Genomic DNA, 21,008 nt, shown 5'->3' with positions numbered 1-21,008 from the left:
GAACATAGAGCACGTTTGGTGACATGAGCAGACAGTATGGCAAGAAGGCCAAAAATTGGTTTCACAACATCGTGAAACCAGCTTCCAATCATCCGCTCTGCCCTTCAATGGCAGGCTGCGCTTCCCGGCATCAGACAGACAACATTATAATACATCTGCCTATCGTTATTAGCCCAGCTTGCCAGAATCACCCCCAATTCTGGATCACCTGATGTGTTTCACAACAGCATATAAGGCATGCACCTGGCGAGCTGCACGTTGAGGGGAACTCGGAGGTGAGTGCACAGTAACATTGCACAACGCTTGAGGGTCAGCTGTTGGACTTCGATGAGGTACCACACCTTCATGTGAGGGCACAGGCAAGTTGATTTTTCCTGGTTGACTGACAGTGCATTGCCAGGCAAGGGCTGCACTGCAGTTGAGGTGACTTGGGGGGGAGGTTGTGCAAGTGCTGCACTCCGGTTGATGGTAGTGCACAAGCACATGCCGGGTTGGGGGAAAATGGCCACGCATTAGGGGAACCTTGTATAAACTGACCAATCCTCTGCAGCTGCGACAGATCAGGCTCAACCACATTGACATGCTTGGAGTCGGGCCTCTAGCTTGTCTCACCACTCAAGCAATGCAGAGGCATGAAGGTGCCACCATGTGCTCCAAAGCTTTTCACCCCTCAGGCACAGACTGCAAAATAATGAGCATTCTAGTGGACTGCAGGACAGCTGGACAACTGCACACATTGTACAATCTCCTTGCTAAAGCTGGCTGTGGAGCAGTCACTGGTGGAGGTGCTCACAGCCCCTTGCAATGTCACCATCCCCGTTTGAACTAGTCTCCCCTATGGCTCAAGCTAACAGTGCAGCGTTGCAGTGTGGATTAGGAGGATGCATGAGCCGAGTGCACAGCATGTAGGTCAATGGGCAAAACTGTCACCAATCGGTCAAGTGGAGCAGGGCGGAAGTGGGTGGGGTCTCAGGCAGCCACACAGTGCACTAATCTCTGCCCATCCAAGTGGTGGGCAGCACCCTTGGGATGTATTAAGGGGCTGTCAGACTTAACCAAGAGAGGTTCTTAGTACACCCAAGCTAATCCATGCATCTGTCTCTTTCATCCTGAAGGAGGAGTACATCAGGAGCATGGAGCCTAGTGACCTAGCTGTATGCCTTGTGGCTTACTAAGGGCAGAGACGAATGAGAAGAGAGCGACGGAGGCACCTAGCTGGGCAGAGGGAGGAGCAGCACCCTCAGGAAGAAGAGGCGGCTGGGGCTCATGCGCATACCACTGAAGACAGCCATCGCTGGTTGGCACCTTGCTAGACCCAGGGTCTATAGATGCCGCTTTTTATTCCTGCAGATGACAGAGCCAGTGTCACCGAAGACTGCGCATGTCCAAGGAATTGGTTGGTCAAATCTGCCAACTGCTGCAGGATTTGGCTCCACTGAGACATGTAGGGTATCCACTGCCAGTGGCTGTGAAAGTGACCGCAGGACTTCACAGGTGACCTCTGTGGGATAACACAAGCCTCCACCAACAAATGCATCCACGAGGTCATAGATGCCATCTTCGAGAGGGCACACAGCTTTGTGCCTTTCACCTGTGACCAGGAAAGCCAGGATGCAACAGCAATGGGACTAGCCCAGATCTCAGGCTTCCCACAGGTGCAGGGAGCCATCAACAGCACTCACGTGGCACTCAGATCTCCGTGGCAACAAGCAGTCAGCTATGTCAACTGCAAGAGATTGCACTAGCTGAATGTGCAGTTGGTGTGCGACCACCACAAAATGCATCCATCATGTCTACGCATGGTTTCCAGGAAGTGTCCACAACTCCTACATTCTCAGTCGCTCACAGATCGCTGACTTCTAGGGTCCACAGAGGCTGCAGGGATGACTCCTCAGGGACAAGGGCCACCCGCAGAGGCCATGGCTGATGACACTCGTGCAACGGCCTCAGACTGCAGCAGAGCGGCGGTATAAAGAGGCTCATGCTGCAACTCGCACCTTGGTGGAGCAAACCATCGGGATACTGAAAACGAGGTTCTGGTGCCTGGACCGGTCTGATGGAGCCGTGCAATATAGTCCACAGACGGTGTCACGCATCATCACCACCTGCTGCACCCTTGACAACCTGGCACTGCAACAGAGAGAGGAGTTGGTTGAGGAGATGGAGGAGCTGCACGTCTCCTCCAATGAGGACAATGTCGATAGGGATGAGGGTGAGGTGGCTCCCAAAGGCTAGGATGACCAGGATGAGGCCATTGCGCTGGCCAGATGAGGCAGGTGCACGCGGGAGGCCCTCATAGCTGCTAGAAATGTGGAGGTGGATGACGACGACGACATGGAGTGAGGAGACCCCATGGACCCTCACATTGCATCTGTGAACATTTGACGCCAGTTTGGCTGATGGCAGCGCACAAACCCTCTGTGATAAGGCTCCTGTCATGGAGGCCCTAAAAGTTACTTGATTCCAGGAGGATGATGATGACATGAAGTGAGGACACTCCATAAATCTTCATTGCCTCTGAGCATGTCTGACCCCTGTCTGGCCAAGGGCAGCTTGCTTGTGCTCTGTGATTAGGGTCATATCATAGAGACACAGCCATGGATCTTTAAAAGCATCTGATCCTTTGTTCGCCTTCAGCCCCTTCAGAAGCACAGCATCAGTGGTCACAGGCACTGACAAGGTGGGGGCCAGCCCCATCTCAAAAAAGGTGCTGGCAGCACACCAAGAGAATGATGGAACTCGGATGCCTGCCCACAACATTCTGGCAGCAATGACAAGCACCGTTGAGGTGCAGGCATCAGTAATGTTTCCAGGGAGTGCAAGGCTGGACCATCACTTTGGTCTGAAAGGGGCACAAAGCACAGGAAAGAGGCCCTGGACTGAGACATCTGCCTTTATCTTGTACAGGAAGGTTTCACATCTGAGTGACATGAGCGCTGCTCATCAGAACAAGGAGCCACAGGCAGGGAGACATTCTTGAGTCTGTTTACAATAGCGAACATTATGTATAAGTGATTAACACCCATGCCCAGGCTGTGCAACGACATCTTCTTAACCTTCCTAACACTGCCGCTCAGTCTTGTTGCTCCCCGGACATCCACAGATGTGGAGGCAGCCTGCTGACTGCTTCACCCTGTCTGTGATGATCTTGACCAGTGTCCTCTGGAGGGCCAATGCCTGGAGGACCCCAGCCTGCTTTCGGGGTCCTGATGTGCGGCAGTGACAACCTCCTCAGCCTGTAGAGCTGAAGCTGCTGGGTTCACAGATAGAGGGGATTCTGATCGGCCAGAGTGTCCTGGATGGATGGCCCTGGAGCGTGCACCTGCTCCCTATGGGTGTCTGAGGGCCCCTGGCTGACTCCTTGAGGAGAAGGGGTAACTGAAGTGAGATCAATATGCCCCATACCCCTCTCACGTACACACTGTTGAAGGCCAACTAGAGTCAGTGTTGGAGTTTAGCCCGCGCAGCAGTGCAGAACCGATGCCTTGGACCAAGATCTCCATAGTGGCTGCCATCCTATTAGTGCTGACCTCAAGGCCGGTGCTATCACCTCAGCCTGAAGGTGGACGGACTCCTCCATCGTGCCTTGCAATCTGAGGAGTGCAGCAGACATCCCTTCCTGATGTTCCTGAGCTTGTCTTTGCAGCTCCAGCAACTGGGACATGACCGACTCCAGAGGGTCATCATCTGATTCAGATTCAGATGATTTCTGGCCTCCAGCAGTCCTCCAAGTGCAGGGACCTGGGAAGTCCCTGCTGCCACCTGCAGTGGATCAGAAAGTGCGATGTGCTCACCAGATTGATTCCAAGGCTACTCTAAAGCTAGGTCCCACCAAGGTGTGTGTCTCTGCACTGGTGGAGGGTTTGGTGAGTGCTGTGATGGGTCTTCAAGGAGGGCGCCTTCAAATTCCTCTTCAGAGTTTTCTCTATGGCTTTATTGGAGGCCCTGGGTCATGTACTCCCTTGGCTGTTTCCCAGATGTGCCTATGAAGGCAAGGAGAGATAATTAGTGCATGGCAGGAAGCTGTGGAACAGGACACTCACAGCACGGTTGTCTAATATATGTTGCACTGCTGGATCCTCATTTGATAGAGCAGTGCCGACCTCATCGTCAGCACAGGAATGGTCCAGATCCTCACTGGTCAGTTGGATGGCTGTGTTTTCAAAGTCTGAGGACCTTAATTTCAGGCATTCCTCCACCAGTTTGCAAAGTCTCCCTGTTGTGTGCCAGCTTGTCCTGCATGAATAGAAATGGAGAGAGTGTAAGCAGGATGCCTGCCAGACCAGATGATAAGTATGCCTGGCACAGGAGATTGGTGAGTGGTCCCATGGATGGGATAAGGACAATGGAGGTGTGTGTGACAGTGACTGCTGATGTCCCTTGTCCCTCGAACTGGCAGTGAGTGAGATCCCTGTGGATGTGTGATGGGTTTGAGAGTGTGCGAGTTGAGAAGAGTGACTTAACTGGCGGAATGAGGAGGTCATTCATCCTCTTTCAGCATTGGGTGGCTGTCCTCTTTTGTAGGGCATTTGCACTGATCACCACTGTCACTGTCTCCCAAGCCAGATTAGTGATGTTGCTGCCCCTCCTGCAGCTAGAGTGGCAGTAGAGGGCATCATAGCAGGCCCCCACAGCATCAAAAAGGCACTCGGGGACACATCATTAAATCTGGGGGCTGCAGTCATCTGTGCAGCAGTCCTGGGCTGGAAGCACTGAGAGGTGTGTGCATGGCTGCACTTTAAATATGGCATCTGGCATGAGGAAGTGGCAAGATGGCAGCAATGTGGGCGAATGAGAGCCCACCTGCCATCAAAACAGCGTGTTTCCCAGGAACATATGATCAGTGAGGGAGGATTGGGACAATACAGTGTGAAATGCTGCCATTGTGGCCAATGGGTAAAATGTTCTTTTTCCCGCCCGCTATTGCACTTAGTACAAATCTGAGACAATTCTGCCCACAATTTTGAAATGTATACTTCCTCAAAATGTGATTTGGTTGGTAGGAATGTTTTTTTTAAAAAGTTATCATTCAGAACCAATAACAATCTTTTAAAGCCTCTTATGGGCCATATAAACATCCAAAAGTTGGATACCCTAGTAGAACAGATCATAATATTTATGGAAGATTGAATTTTTCAAAATAAATGCACTTTGATTTATTCACAAGGTTCTAATTATGCTTAGCCCTGAAGTGTTTCTCCTCACTTTCCTTGATTTTCCTTTCTCAAGGATAGTTTCATATATAGCACAGATAAAGATGCTAGTTTTTTTTTTTAAGAACAAGGGTAGAAAATTTCTTCCTTGTCTGAGTATACCATGTTGCCTTACTGAAACAAGTATGAATCTTTATTGGGTTTTGTGTATGTTTCTCATTTCACTTTCAACCCCAAGGGAACTGGTAAATTAAGAAAGGTCACATTCAAGCCAAAGATTCTTCATATTTGGTGATTCTAACAGCCTTACCAAACTAAAACTGAGGGTGAAATCATTCAATGCATTACTCCCATACTAAAACTTAATGCATTTATATTAATAACTTCACTCTATTTTTGCTATTTTAACAAGACTGTAATCCAATTATTTGCAAAGACTGTTAGCAAGAATTCTAACATATCAGTTAATTCCTAATACAGAAATGTGGTAATTTACCCAATTCATCTCGAAAAGGCTTGATCTGGGTTTTAATTTTGTCTGCAACTGCACATTTCATGGATGTTTCTTTTCAGTTTAACAACTCCAATAAAGTACCAGGCAAAGTCATTCAAATAAGTGTTCATTGTATTTTCATGCAGCATAATTTCATGGCACATGTTTCCTGTGTCTTAAATAACTTAAAGGAGAAGCAGGTTTATGTTTTGTCCTTACTCAGCCTTTAATGTCATGTTATTGGTGTGCTTTTCCTCTACCAAACAGACATTTATTTTCCACAATTTTTATAATAGTCTGTTAAGTTACCTTTAACATGAGCATAAATTTCAAATAAACTCACCTGTGAATGCTACTCGAGCAAGCTGAGGCACTGCATGAAACTCATGATGCACGGAGCAAATATACTGATTTCTTGAATCATGCCATTTTTTCAGGTCATGCTGCACTTTGAACAATCCCTTGTCGTCTCTGGTCAGGGTCGTTTCACAATCTTCGTCCAAATTCTGACCATACTTATCCACCCAACTAACCTTTGGTTCTGGGTACAAGCCTTCAGATTGGCAAGACAACACTTCACGGTCATGTTCAGATTTCCAAAAGATATGGATACCATCATTATTTGTTGCTAAGAAAAAATATAAAATATAGTTACTGACCTTCAGCATGCCATTATATATCAAACCATTTGGATAAGAATGTGCCTGCAACTCATTACAGTTTACATAATAGCTGAGAACTCAGATTTAAGAGATTCACTAGATGGTGGCAAATGTAAAGGTATTTACTGCAGAGCAAAAAAAGAATGGAACTACAAGGAATGAGTTGAGTGCTTTATGGTGGAATTAGGGGCTGTGTGTTAAATAAAAGTATCACATGATTGTAGAAAACTTCAGAACAGAATGAGGCCATTCAGCCCATCAACCCTGTGCTGGCTCTTTAAAGGAGCCAACATGCTCAGTTCCATTCCCCTAAATTTTCCATAACCCTGTATGTTCATCATCCTCAAATACCTGTCCAACTCTCTTTTAACATTATATATGGAATCAATTTCAAATCAACTTTTTCTGGTCCAGCATTCTGGATTGCAGCAACTGAGTAAAAAATTCTCCTAAACTCCCCTGCACATAATTTGCCAATGATTTTAAGTTGATGATCTCTGGTTGTTGACACACTCAAAGGGAATAGTTATTGTTTATCCACTCTATCAAAACCCAGTCATTTTGAAAACCTCAACTAGGTCACCTCTTCACCTTCTGTTCCAAAGAGAGCAGTCCTAACTTTTGCAATCTCGCCTCAGAACTAAAATCCCACATCCCTTGTAACACCTGAGCCAGAATCTTTGGCTCAGTGAGCTGGGGCAGGGACTGCTCACCGACGTGTAAAATGACGCTCAGTGATGTCAGGCGTGCGTCCCGATGTCACCGCGTGTCACTCCAATTTTCAGTTCGGCGGGTGCGCACCGGAATCAGCTGTGCGCCCGCTGAACTGTCAAAGGCCTGTTAAGGCCAGTTAAAAACTAATTAAACCACTTAACATAGCTGCCCGTCCAACCTAAAGGTTGGCAGGCAGATGAAGAGCCCAGGCGGCCTTGGCATTTTTCAAGAAACCTCATCCGTGCGCGGGATGAGGTTTCGTAAATGATTTAAGTGAAATAAAGATTTATTAAAATTCATAGACATGTCCCAGCTTATGATGGCACTTTCACATGAGGGGGCAAGTTCTAAATTTTATCTTTTCTTATTAAAACTTTTGAAACTCAAATTGAACTCCGAGGCAGCTCTATGCCTCAAGGAGATTTCTGCACTTTCACATGCGTGCGTGAAAGAGCGCAGGCCCTGACTCAACCTACTCCCCCACCGCCCGCACAGGGAGCACTCAGCACTTCTGGGTGCACGTCACACTGGGGGTGGGGGGGCCTTAATTGGCCTGCCCACGTAAAATGGCAGCGCGCAGCCGAGCGCGGGTGACAATCAGCTGCATGCCCGCTCCCGCCCAACCACCCCCCCCCCCAAAAGGGAGAAAATTCTCCCATTGAAAAACTTCCATGTACCCTTTATAAGGTCTTTACATCTTTAATGAAGTGCCATGTCCAAAACTGTCCACAATACTCGAGTAAGACCTAACCAGTGATTGACTGCCTCAAGTCCACTTTCTTGCCTGCCCCTCACTACCCTCTACTCCCTCTTCAATCAAAAATCTGTGTTACTCTGCCTTGAACATATTCAGTGACCAGGTTTCATTGGTCTCTATGGAAGAGAACTCCAGAGAATAATCACAGTCTGAGAGAAGGAATTCCTCCTCATTTCTTTCTGAAGGCCGCTTATCTTTAAACTGTGCCTCCTAGTTCCAGCTTTCCCCATGAGGGGGACCATCCTCTCAGCATCCACCGCATCAACATACAAACATATGAACATAGAGCAGGATTGGGCAACCTGATCCTTCAAGCATGCGCTGCCATTCAATAAGATCATGGCTGATCTGATTGTAAGCTCCCACCTGCCCCAATAATGTTTCACCCCCTTGGTAATCAAGAATCTATCTAGCTCTGCCTTATAAATATTCAAAGGCCCTGCTTCCACTGCCTTTTGAGGAAGAGAGTCCCAAAGACTCACGACTCAGAAAAAAATTTCTCCTCATCTGTCTTAAATGAGCAACCTCTTATTTTTAAACAGTGACCCCTAGTTCTAGATTCTCCCACAAGAGGAGCCAGCCTTTCCACATACACTGTCAAGACCCCTCATGATCTTACAGGTTTCCATCCAGTCACCTCTTTCTCCTCTAAACTCTAGTGGATACAAGCCTAACCTGTCCAACTTTTCCCAATAAGACAACTCGCCCATTCTTGGTATTAGCCCAAGAAACTTGCTCTGAACTATTTCTAACACATTTACATCTTTCCTTAAATAAGGAGACCAATACATTTTTTAATTCATTTGTGGGATGTGGGCATCACTGGCTAGGTCAGTATTTATTGCCCATCCCTAATTGCTTGTTCAGAGGGCATTTTTAAGAGTCAACCACATTGCTGTGGGTCTGGAGTCACACGTAGGCCAGGCCAGCTGAGAACAGCAGACTTCCTTCACTAAAAGGGCGTTAGTGAACCAGGTAGATTTTTACGACAAGCGACAATGGTTTCATGGTCATCATTAGACTTTTAATTCCAGATATTTATGGAATTCAAATTCCACCGCCATATAGGATTCAAACCCCAGTCCCCAGAACATTACCCTGAGTCTCTGGATTACCAGTCCAGTGACAATACCATTACACCACCACCTCCCCTTGAACACTGTACACAGTGCTCCAGATGTGGTCTCACTAGTGGCCTGCACAACTGAAGCATCACCTCCCTACTTTTGTATTCAGTTCCCCTCACAATAAATTATATTCTATTAGCTTTCCTAATTACTTGCTGTGCCTACATACCAACTTTTTGTGATCCGTGCACTAGGATACCCAGGTCCCTCAATCTCAGATCTCTGCAATCTCTCACCATTTAGATAATATGCTCCTTTTTATTCCTGCTAAAGTGAACAATTTCACATTTTCCCACATTATACTCCATTTGCCAGGCTAAGTGAGTGGGCAAAGGCCTAAGTCACTCTGTAGCCTCCTTACATCCTCCTCATAACTTCCTTTCCTACTTATCTTTGTGTTGTCAGCAAATTTAACAACCATACCATCTGTCCCTTCATCCAAGTCATTTATATAAATTGTAAAAAGTTGAAGCCCCAGCATTGATCTCTGTGGCACACCACTCATCACATCCTGCTAACCAGAAGACCATCCATTTATGACTACCTGCTGTTTCCTATTAGTTAGCCCATCTTCTTTCCAGGCCAATATATTACCTCCGACACCATGAGCTTTTGATGTGGAATCTTGTCAAATGCCTTCTGGAATTCTAAGTACAGTACATCCACTGGTTCCCCTTTATCCACAGCACATTCAAAGAACTCCAATAAATTGGTTAAACATGATTTCCCTTTCACAAAACCCATGTTGTCTCTGCCTGATTGTCTTAACCTTTTCTAAGTGTCCTGCTATAACATCTTTAATAATAGCTTCTAACATTTTCCCTATGACAGATGTTAAGCTAACTGGCCTGTAGCTTTCTGTCTCCCTCCCCTTTTGAATAAAGCAGTGACATTTGCTATTTTCCAATCTAACGGAACCTTCCATGAATCTAGGAAATTTAGGAAAAGTAAAACCAACACATCAACTATTTCACTAGCCAGTTCTTTCAAGACCCTAGGATGAAGTCCATCAGGACCCAGGGATTTGTCAGCCCACAGCTCCAACAATTTTCTCAACACCACTTCTCTGGTGATTGTAAGTTCTGAATTCCTCCCTCCTTTCCATTTCCTGATTTGCAGCTATTTCTGGTATGCTACTCGTATCCTCTATAGTGAAAACCAATGCAAAATACCTATTCAATTCATCCACCATCTCCTTACTTTCATTATCAATTCCCCAGACTCACTTTCTACAGAAAGAATACTCACTTTGTTAACTCTTATTTAAATATCTATAGAAACTGTTACTATCCATCTTTATGTTTCCAGCTAGCTTTCTCTCGTACTTCAACTTTTCCCTCCCGATTCATCTTTGTCATTCTTTGCTGTTCTTTATGTTCTGTCCAATATTCTGACCTGCCACCCTTTGCGCAATTATATGCTTTCTCTTTAAGTTTGATACTATCTTTAACTTTTTTAGTTAACCATGGATGGTGGGTTCTCCCCTTGGAATTTTTCCTTTCTCATTGGAACGTATCTATTCTGTGTATTCTGAAATATCCCCTCAAATGTCTGCCACTGCATTTCTGTTGACTTATCCCTTAACCTCATTTGAAAGTTCGCTCTAGCTAGCTCTGCTTTCATGCCCTCATAAGTGCCCTTATTAAAGTTAAAAATACTAGTTCTGGACCCACTCTTCTCTCCCTCAATGTAAAATTCAATCATATTACGATTGCTGCTACCTAGGCTGCTTTCATTATGAGGTTATCAATTAATCCCATCTCATTGCACAGTACAAGGTCTAGCATAGCCTGCTCTCTAGTTGGTTCCAGAATGTGCTGCTCCAAGAAATTACCCGAAAACATTCTATGAACTTGTCATCTAGGCTCCCACCTGATTTTTCCAGTCTATGTGTAGATTAAAATCCACCATGATTATCGCTGTACCTTTCTGACAAGCTCCCATTATCTCTTCCTTTATACTCTGTCCTACCATGTAGTTAATTAGGGGGCCTGCACACCACTCCCACAAGGGACTCTTTGCCTTTATTGTTTCTCTTCTCAACCCAAACCACTTCTACATCCTGGTTTCCTGAACTTAGGTCATCCCTCTCTAATGGAGCCACCCCTCCAGCTTTTCCTAACTTCCTGTCCTTCCTAAGTGTCCCATACCCTTCAATTCAGGTCCCAATCGATGTCATCCTGTAGCCAAGTCTCTATAACAGCTATCATATTTTATTTATTTCTATTTGCGCGATCAGTTCATCTGTTTTGTTTCAGATACAGAGCCTTTAATTTTGTCTTTATTATTTTTGTAATGTCTGGCCTTATCTGACGATTTACTCGGAGATGTGTACTCTCTATCCCTACCTGTCACATTCTGTTTATCATTTCCCACATGAGTACCTTTCTCTCTTGCTGTGCCTCTACAATTTTTTTTAAAACCACACCTTCCCAAATTTGATCCCTTGCGCCCACTATTTAGTTTAAAGCCCTCTCCACTTTCCTAGTTATGTCGCTCTCCAGCACATCAGTCCCAGTACAGTTCAGGTGTAGACCGACCCAACGGTACAGCCCCCACTTTCCCCAGTACTGGTGCCAGTACCCCATGAAACAGAACCCACTTCTCCCACACCAGTCTTTGAACCACACATTCATTTCCCTAATCTTATTTGCTCTATGCCAATTTGCACATGGCTCAGGTAATAATCCAGAGATTATTACCTTTGAGGTTCTGCTTCTTAATTTGCTGCCTAGATCCTCATAATGCCTGTAGAGAACCTCCTTTCTTGTCCTGCCTATGTTGTTGGTACCTATATGGGCCATGACAATGGGATCCTCCCCCTCACAATGTATGTTCCTCTCTAGCCGTGAGCAGATGCCCTGAACCCTGGCACTGGGCAGGCAACACTGCCATCTGGACTCTCGCTCTTTGCTGCAGAGAACAGTGTCAATCCCCCTCACTATGCTGACCACTACTACCATTACATTCCTTTTTGCTCCCCCATTTGAATGGTTTCCTGTACCATGGTCAGTTTGCTCATCCATCCTGCAGCCTCCACTCCCATCCTAACAAGCTGAGAGAACCTCAGACCTGTTGGACAGTTGCAGAGGCTGACATTCCTGCACACCTGGCCTCTGGGACCCTTACCTGCCTCACTTGCAGTAACAGCCTGGTTTCCCTGGCCACCTTCTAAATCTGAAGCTCCTATCCTCAGGGATATGATTGCCTCCAGGTACAAAGCATCCAGGTAATTCACCCCCTCCCTGATGTGTTGCAGTGTCCACAGGTCATCCTCTAGCTCAATGACTCTGAGCTGAAGTTCCTCAAGGCACAGATGCTTATTGCAGATCACACTGGCATCCAGGAGCTTCCACATATCCTGCCATCTTTATGTGCTTTAATTAACTACTTAATTATTTTATTCAATTATTTTCTTTTATGTATTTTACAAATATTTCTGTAAATTCCTTACTATTTTGAACCATAGGAATAGAACAGACTTACCCACTTGCCAGACACTTACCAAGTAGCTAGCTTTTTCCCTGTAGTAGAGCAAGAATCAATTCCTGCAGGGTAAAAAAAAATAGAAAAAAACAAAGGGGGGGCGGCAGCACCACCCTCCCCTCCCCTCCCCTCCCCTCCCCTCCCCTCCCCTCCCCTCCCCTCCTCACCAAACTGCCTCAGCTCACCACATTTAGTTAAAGTTGCACTCAATGCCAATTGTGCTAAGAATGTCTGAATTTATATGTTCTGAAACAAAGGGACTGAGCCCAGGTACAGAACAAACCAGTTCAAGCTAGTTTCCTTAATTAACTATTTCAGCTGGTGCCAATGAATTGCTTCTAGCTCCCTGTTTAGGCCCTTGGATCAGATTTAGCATTTAAACAGCACTTGCAGTTAAATGCTAAATCTACACAATATTAGATTTTTAGAAAGAGTTTTATGATTCCTTCAACTCACCAACAATCTCACACTCTGCTGATGTAGCCCCTCAGAACTTACGTATCTCAATGAGATCACCTCTCATTCTTCAAAACTCCAACAACTATAGGCCCAAACTTGGAGATCAGGAGACTTGGTGATCTATGTGAGAAGCCACTATTAACTTTCTGTAAGAAGCTTTCTTAATAATTAAATGAAATGAAATCTGTCTCTCCCTCTAGTATCATTGGAAATATATGCAATAATTAAAGAAATGAAACTCCCAGTGATCCTGATTGCAGACAGAGAACAGAAGAGTTGACATACCCCACACAGACAGATCCACGGATGCTTCTCCAAATCCACCGTGAGTGCTGACTCTGCACATGTAAGTTCCTTCATCCCAGATATTAACATTCTTCAGCGTAAGAGATGCGTCTCCTTTATTCACTAAGCTTCCACGAAGCTCAGTTCTCTTGGTGTAGTTACTGTGCTGTTCACTGAAGTCATTCTTATTTTCCTGGTATTTGTGTACAGTTTGTGATACACCTACCTTCTCCCAGATCACTGTAGGATTACTGTCACCATTGCCGGTAAATGTACATTTAATGGTAACATCTTTGGCAGCCTCTGCAGCAATGTGCTGATCAGAGGAAACAGTGAACATCTCTGCGTAAGGGATGAAAATAAAACAGTTACAGATTAGATTTAATAATATTCATATAAATAGACATTAACTTCTGTTCAGATCAGTTTTTCCACCATTTACAAAAAGTGATAAAAATTAAGACACATTGTTATGCATATAAAATGGTTAGATGGGAAATTCCTCAGAGTTTATTTCCACTTTCTGATGAAGTTACAACATCAGAGCAGAATGGGTTCTGAGGAATTTCACAGCCTAGGTAAACTGCTGGTAAGTAACCTAAATATATTTTAAGAAAAATCAAAGCTAACTTGAAGTTCCAATATCTTCATGTCTAACCAATAATTTGTTGTTTTTAGACTTGTAATGTTTGCATCGACTTAATGGACTGAATGGTCTTCTTCCCTAATGTCTCTATGACACCAATGTCTCACTTAAATTTACATTGAGAGATTTTAAGTAAGATACAAAAGTCCACTTGAAAGACAATTCACAGGACGTGTTTCATCTAGCCTCTGTTCATGCTCCTGGCAGGTTTCGCCTGGTGGGAAAGCCATCACTATTCTCTCACTCAGGTCCCAGGTAAGAAATAGCATCTGGGTCCTGGCAACATTATCAGAACCCAATTTTCATATTTAGAAAGGAGCTTCTGGCTTTGACTGGCTGTCCTTGCCACTTGCCATTTACAACTGCAGTGGCCAGAATGCGGGAATAGAGTGGGTAAGTCCCCTGCTCCAATTAAGGCACAGCCTAGAATATGTGCTCAAATGAACACAACCTTGAGACAGTGAAGGCCTGGGCCTGAATCAAGGCTGAAAACCACAGCAGATGGTATCCAAGATTTATTCTGTCAGGCGTCAGACTAGTAGTCAAACTATTCAAATTCATGGATTTCTCTGAATTTTGCTTATCCCTTGATTATTTGTAAGCAACAGCAGATGAAATTCAGTCAGATAGAAATTTGGTCAGATACTATTCTTATCCACTTGCTATTTCAACTCACCACATTGCCTCTCATGCCACATATCTGTCCCTGGCCTGCTTCAATGTTTCAGTGAAGCCCAACGCAAATTGGAGGAACAGCACCTCATCTTCCAAGTAGGCACTTTATAGACTTCTGAACTTAATATTGAGCTCAACAACTTCAGACCATGAATTCTGTCCTCCATTCTGATCATTTATTTTTAATAATTTTTTTCTGTTTTTTTCCTCAACCCCCTCCCCCCCACTGTGCCAGCCTGTAACTTGTTCTTACGTTTTGCTTTCAGGGAGCACTGACCCATGTTCTGCTATTAACACATTCTGCCATCTGACCTTCAGGCCACTATTAGCAACTTCCTTAGTCTTTAACACTATATGAACACTCCCTTTGTCTTGTGTCCATGACATCTTTGTCAAATCTCTCCTGAGCTCTCACCTATCCATGACCTTCTATTTTCCTTCACCCCTTCCACAGTATAAAACCCTTCACATTTCTACCTGTCTTCAGCTCTGAAGAAGTCGTACAGACTAGAAACGTTAACTCTGTTTCTCTCCCCACAGATGTTGCTAGGCCTTCTGAGTTTTTCCAGCATTTTCTGTTTTTATTTCAGATTTCCAGCATCCGCAGTATTTTGCTTTTATCCCTGATGGAGCAGCTTTATTCCCTTACTTTGCAGCAATAACAAAACATCAACCTCAGATTTCTGAGACACATCATTAACCATAGCAACAGGGACTATTTGAGGCCTATTAAGGATACTGAACAAGGAAGGGGAATTCAGGCATCTTATGCAATAATATCCCCCACTTTTACAGCGTGATCTCACATTCACTTATGCACAGGATCTAATGGCACAAATCTGCTTTCATATTCCCCACTTAAGGCAACATATTCATACTCATTTTGCCAACTTCCTATCACATCCACTTTTCACTGAAATGGCCAAATTTTGCAAATTAAATCAGTACATTTCCAGACACCTGTTCCCAAATCCAATTTATTATGGTACAAGTATAGCTCACATATTTATGATTGAGAAAGTTGGAGAAGAATTTTCAAGCTAGGGCCGACAAGGTGCATGCTCTGCAATACATGGCATTCAGTCCATTAAATACACAAACTTTGCTCTGTTTGTACTTATACTCAGTGCTTGCTGGTATATCTTTTTTAGCTTTCATGGGCTTAGGGTTTTGGAAAGGGTTGCTCTTGGGCTTTTTGAATCTTGTACTCAAACTTTTCACACAAAAAGCTATATGCCACAGTTGGATTAAGAAATTTTCCTCAAATGAATCAGTGTAGGGGGTAATTTTTGCACGAGAAGAATAACAGCTTCAGCAGTGATACAGCTAAGACATGATTGTTGGCTCCACTGAAAAAAACATGTTTTACGGAATCACACCTCTAAAATCCACCAAACCCAAATTCTTGTTAACAAGTCACAATTTTTAAAATAAAATGAAACTTGATACTTGTTTGAGCAAAGGGACACATTAAATTTCACATTAGTTACTATAGAATAATACAACCATAGAATGGTGACAGCACAGAAGGAAGCCACTTGGCCTGTCTTGTCAGTGCCACTCTCTGTAAGAGTTACTTAGCTAATCCTACTCCCTCGCCTTTTCCCCGTAGCCTTGCAAATTTCTTCTCTTCAAATAATTATCCAATTCCCTTTTTAAAAACAACGATTGAACCCACCATACTCTCAACAGTGCATTCCAGGTCCTTAACATCACTCAATGTAACAAAAAAAATTCTTCATGTCACTTCTGGTTATTTTGCTATTCACCTCAAATCAGTGTCATCTGGTTCTCGACCCTTCCGCCAAAAGGAACAATATCTTACGATCTACTCTATCCTTTTCCCTCATGCTTTTGATCACTTGTATCAAATTTCCTCCCAAACTTCCCTAAGTAGACCAGCCCCAGATTCATCAACCTATTCACATAACTGAAGTTCCTCATTCTTGGAGCCATTCTCTTAAATCTTGTCTGCATTCTCTCCAAAGTCTTCACACTCTTCCTAAATTGTGGGTCCCAGAGTTGGACACAATACCCCATTTGAGGCTTTTAACTTTGTTTTTATACTCTATGCCTCTATTTACAAAGCCCACATTACCATATGCCTATTAATGGCTTTCTCAACCTTTCCTGCCACCTTTAGCAATTTGTGCACGTATATCCCCAGGGTCCTCTGCTCCTGTATCCCCTGTAGAAACGTATTCTTTATTTTATTTTGCCTTTCCACATTCTTCATACCAAAATGTATCACTTCACACTTCTCTACATTAAATTTGTCTCCCATGTGTCCATCATTCAACCTATGCCCTCTCGAAGTCTATCCCTACTCTCCTCACAGTTCACAATAATTGCAAGTTTTGAATCGTCTGAAAATTTTAAAATTACGTCATGGACACCTAAATCTAGGTCATTTACATCAAGAAAAGCAATGGTCCTGATACCAACTCCTAGGGAGCTCCATTACATACCAAAAACAACTGTTCAACAGTACTCTCTGGCCCAAATTTTCCGATCAGCATCAGAACTACTGCATCTGACACTGAGCAGTCAGAAAATTGCATACTTAACCTGGTAATGTTTAAAAGGATCTGACTTCCGATGCAGCATCCTGAAGAACTCATTCAACTCAGAGACCGGCAAAGGGGATCAGCGCAGAAGACGCACCCCCTTTTTATGGCATTAGTTGCCTTATGGTAGAAGAACCAGTTTTTGAATGTTAGTGAATGGGTGAGTGGGTGAATGGATGAATGAGTGAATGGGTAAGTTGATAGGGTGGGCATGCAGGTAAGTGGGTGAGGTGGGTAAGTGGGTAGAATGATGAGTGGGTGAGCAGATGAGGTGGTAATGGCTAGTTGGGTCAGGGGGTAGCCTGGTGGTCAGAGATAGTCGGGTCGGGTCAGGTCAGGTGGTCAGAGGGTTGTCATATTGGGTTGGGGGTTAGTCAGGTCAGTGGCGGGTAGTTGGGTGGTGGTTGGGTTGGGTCGGTGGGGAGGGGATGTTTTCGGGTCAGGTCAGGGGGACAGGAGCATAATAGAGATGCCAGGAGGGTAACTGAGGGGGGTGATCATTTGTGTGGTCCTGTGTTAGACTAGGTTTTAATCTGTCTAACATTTCCTGGGTAACAACTCAGGTAAGTACTGCAGAACTGTCCTCAGTCTCCCACTCTAGCTCAGAGTTGGAGACATTTGTGGAGGGTCCCAGGGAGTGGGGGATTGCCCATCAGAAATTTAAACTTCCAGAGTAATTCCCACATGGGTCCACGTGTCAGGAATTCTGCAGAGTCCTGATGCGCATCTTCAATTGTACATCTGGCCTCCGACAGTCCAGAGACTGGAAGATTTGGCCCTCTGTTTCCTCAGCCAACTCTGCATCCATGCTGCCAATGTCCCTCTTAATCCATAGACTTCAACTTTGCTGACAAGCCTGTTATGTGACACTTTATCAAAGACCTTTGGATGTTCACATACACCACATCAACTGCATTACCCTCATGAGCCCTCTGGTGCTTCATCAAAAATCTTAATCAAATTAGTTAAAGATGATTTGCCAGATGTATCTAATATCTGTCACATTCATATTTGTATTTTTGTTTAGGTTTATTCATGTGTATTCAAAAAAGGAAAACAAACTTACCAACATGACTGAAACAAAGCAGTAGGCAGCACAGTGACAGCATCCTGAAAAAGAATTAATGACTGGTTAGAAAGGAGGAACCTGAAAGTAAGAATGAAGAGTCATTTCCAAGTGGATAAGGTGTGGTAATGATATCCCTCAGGGTACAGCTTGCAACTGCTTCTGCTGATTTGTGCACATCAATGAATTGGATAAAACTAGCGGGAGTGGTGTCTACATTTCCAGGAAATATTAAAATAGGAGACATAGAAATATTTCTGAAAACCAGAGGGAGCTACAAAAATATATTAAAAAGATGGTGCAATGGGCAAAGAATGGCAGATGGAATTCAGTGTCACCAAATGTGAAGGAATACGTTTTCAAAAAGAAAATTAATGATCATAAGTTGAATTGGGGAAAACTAGTTGATGTGGATTTATAGTTCAGGTTCACAAGATGTAAAAAGCAGCTGCTTTCCTCAAGTGTATATGGCCACAGAATGGTTAATGGGATACTGGGCTTTATGTCAATGGTTACAGGCATATAAAGATCAGAGTTCGATGGTGAATCTATACAAAACCTTTAAAAGACCACAGTTGGGGTATTACAGAATGCAAATATGCTTTGAATAAACATATTTAGCAGTCAGCCTGAACTAGGTAAAGGAATAGGTTTGTGCTGTAAATTTTGTTTTACAGGAAATAGCTTAAGGTTTCATTTACTTGGAAACAAACCAGTGAAATAATTATTTTAGGTAATGTCGGCTGTTGGAAAGGGTTCATGGTCAGATGAAGCCTTTGTAATAATGGGAGAGCAACTGGATACAAACTGAAAGGCTGCTTGTTGCCAACATCATGCATGCACAGTTTTAGCGCTTCACTCCATTAGTCACTGCGAGTGACAGAGTAGGCAACAGCCAAGAGCAAAGATGGTGCTGCTCATATCATCACAGCTGTACTTTAGCTGCTGTCCTGAAGGGGTGGTAAGGAGGAGTGGGATGGGGTTTTGAGGAGGAGGAAGAGGGGATGTGGAGGAGGAGGGGGAGGGGATGGGGAAGAGGAGGGGACAAGGATGAGTAGTGGAGAGGAGGAGGGGGCTGGGGAGGAGAGGGGATGAGGGGGGATGAGGGGGGTTGTGGAGGGAGAGGAGGGGGAGGGGATGGGGAAGAGGAGAGGGATGTGAAGAGGAGGAGGATGTGAGGAGGAGGGGGATGGTGTGAGGAGAGGGGGGGCAATGGGCTGAGGTGGAGGAGGGGGTTGGGATGAGGAGGAGGAGAAAAGGAATGGAATTGATGAGGTGAAGGGGGTGTGAGGAGGAGGACGGCATATCTGCATGATGTCATCAGTGGCACATGCAGAGAGGATACTGGCAGGCTGAGCGCGGCGCAGTGATGTCACTGGATTTCAGAACACGTGCGGACCGGTGCGCATGCGCAGACTGGTATTGGCAGCCATCCTGCGTGGCCATCTTGTGTTGGCAAGAGACACAGTGGGCGGGATTTTCCCCCCATTTGGGGGGGGTGGGGGGGGGGGGGGGGGGGGGGGGGGGGGGGAGAGAGAGAGTTGAAGTGTGGGCACGCAAGAGGCGCGCCTCCGATCGGGCCCACCCAGCGTGACGTCCGCCAGGAAGCGCTGTGCGCTCCCTGTGCAGGCAGAGGGGGGAATCCCTAAACCTGAGAGGGCTCATGTGTATGAAAGAGCACACTCCTCTCCCTGGGGCTAAGTGCTGCCTCAGGGAGATCGGCTCTACAACAAAAATTAATAGAAAAAAAAATCCCTGGCATGTCCCCTCATGTGACACTGTCACATGAGTTGGGACATGTCCATAATTTTTTTTAAATACTTTAACTAAATTTTTTAAAACCTACTTGAAACCTCATCCAGCCCATGGATGAGGTTTCATGCTTTTTCTGAAGCCTGCCAGGGCTCCTGGCCAACCTTACGTTTGGGTGGGCAGGTCCATTAATTACTTCAATGACTCTGTCAATGGCCTCAATTGGCCATTGACAGGTCAGCGGGTGCACAGCTGATTTTGCTGAGCCCCCACCTACCTGAAAATTTAAATGGGGGCGCGGTGATGTCAGGAGTTCCGCCCGACGTCACCGCGCCCCATTTTACTTGTCGGCGAGCAGGTCCCGCCTCCCACTCATCAACGGGAAAATCCTGCCCCGTGGTACTAAATACAAATAACCATACTACAAAGCTTTGTCTTCACATTTAGCCGTGCTTAATAGTCCAGTAAGGAATTAGACCACTTCGCCTGGATAGCCATTATGAACAGCACATTAACAGTCCTTAGCAAACAGCTTTAGACATAAATAACTGATAACCCAAACAATGAAACTCCTGAATATTAATTGAAGGCCAGAGATGAGATGCAAGAGAGTTATAAAATCAGTCATGGGAAACAGCCCATTGTGAGTTACATAGAATATGCAACACAGAAACAGGCCATTCATCCTTACCACTTGGGCCTCCTCCCATTTTTTCTCAGCTAAATCTACCATTGTAACCATGTATTTCCTTCTTTCTCCTAAACTAATTTTTCCTTAAAGGCATCTGTATTATTCACTTCAGCCACTCCCTGTGAAGGCGAGTTCCACATTCTTATCACTTTTGGGTGAAGATGTTTCTCCTGAATTCCCAAATGGATATCTTGGTGACTATCTTATATTGATGCCCTCCAAGTTAAAGAGAGATGATGTGAAGGCCTGATTGATCAAGGACAGAAGGTACGTGTGAAGCAACAAGAAGCTCATGGCAGGCGGAGAAGATTAGGGTATACTGTTACCCAATGATTTAGACAAAGAACTCAATAAGATATCGGGCATTTTGTGTGAAAAGAAATCTTTCTAGGGCAATGAGGCTCTGTCAATAATAAACTCAAGCTCACCCCTGGAAAAAGGGGTAGAGTCAGAGACTTTGGAGGCTACAATGCAG

The 21,008-nt window shown here is 44.8% G+C and overlaps 1 protein-coding gene across 1 annotated transcript in view; it reads right to left on the bottom strand.

The window, feature by feature from the left end:
* Positions 1-21,008, bottom strand: part of LOC121290708 (V-set domain-containing T-cell activation inhibitor 1-like) — a 38,777-nt gene that overhangs the window by 900 nt on the left and 16,869 nt on the right. Inside the window, exons 2-4 of the mRNA XM_041211530.1 lie at positions 18,091-18,134; positions 13,137-13,478; positions 5,990-6,274 (exon numbers count right to left, since the gene is read on the bottom strand). Coding sequence (XP_041067464.1) covers positions 5,990-6,274; positions 13,137-13,478; positions 18,091-18,134 — 671 coding nt within the window. The remainder of the gene's footprint in view (positions 1-5,989; positions 6,275-13,136; positions 13,479-18,090; positions 18,135-21,008) is intronic.

This window comes from Carcharodon carcharias, chromosome 18 (assembly GCF_017639515.1).
Source record: "Carcharodon carcharias isolate sCarCar2 chromosome 18, sCarCar2.pri, whole genome shotgun sequence".
Taxonomy (NCBI): domain Eukaryota; kingdom Metazoa; phylum Chordata; class Chondrichthyes; order Lamniformes; family Lamnidae; genus Carcharodon; species Carcharodon carcharias.
The sequence above is the reverse complement of the archived record's forward strand: the minus strand, read 5'-3'. Positions and strand labels throughout refer to the sequence as shown.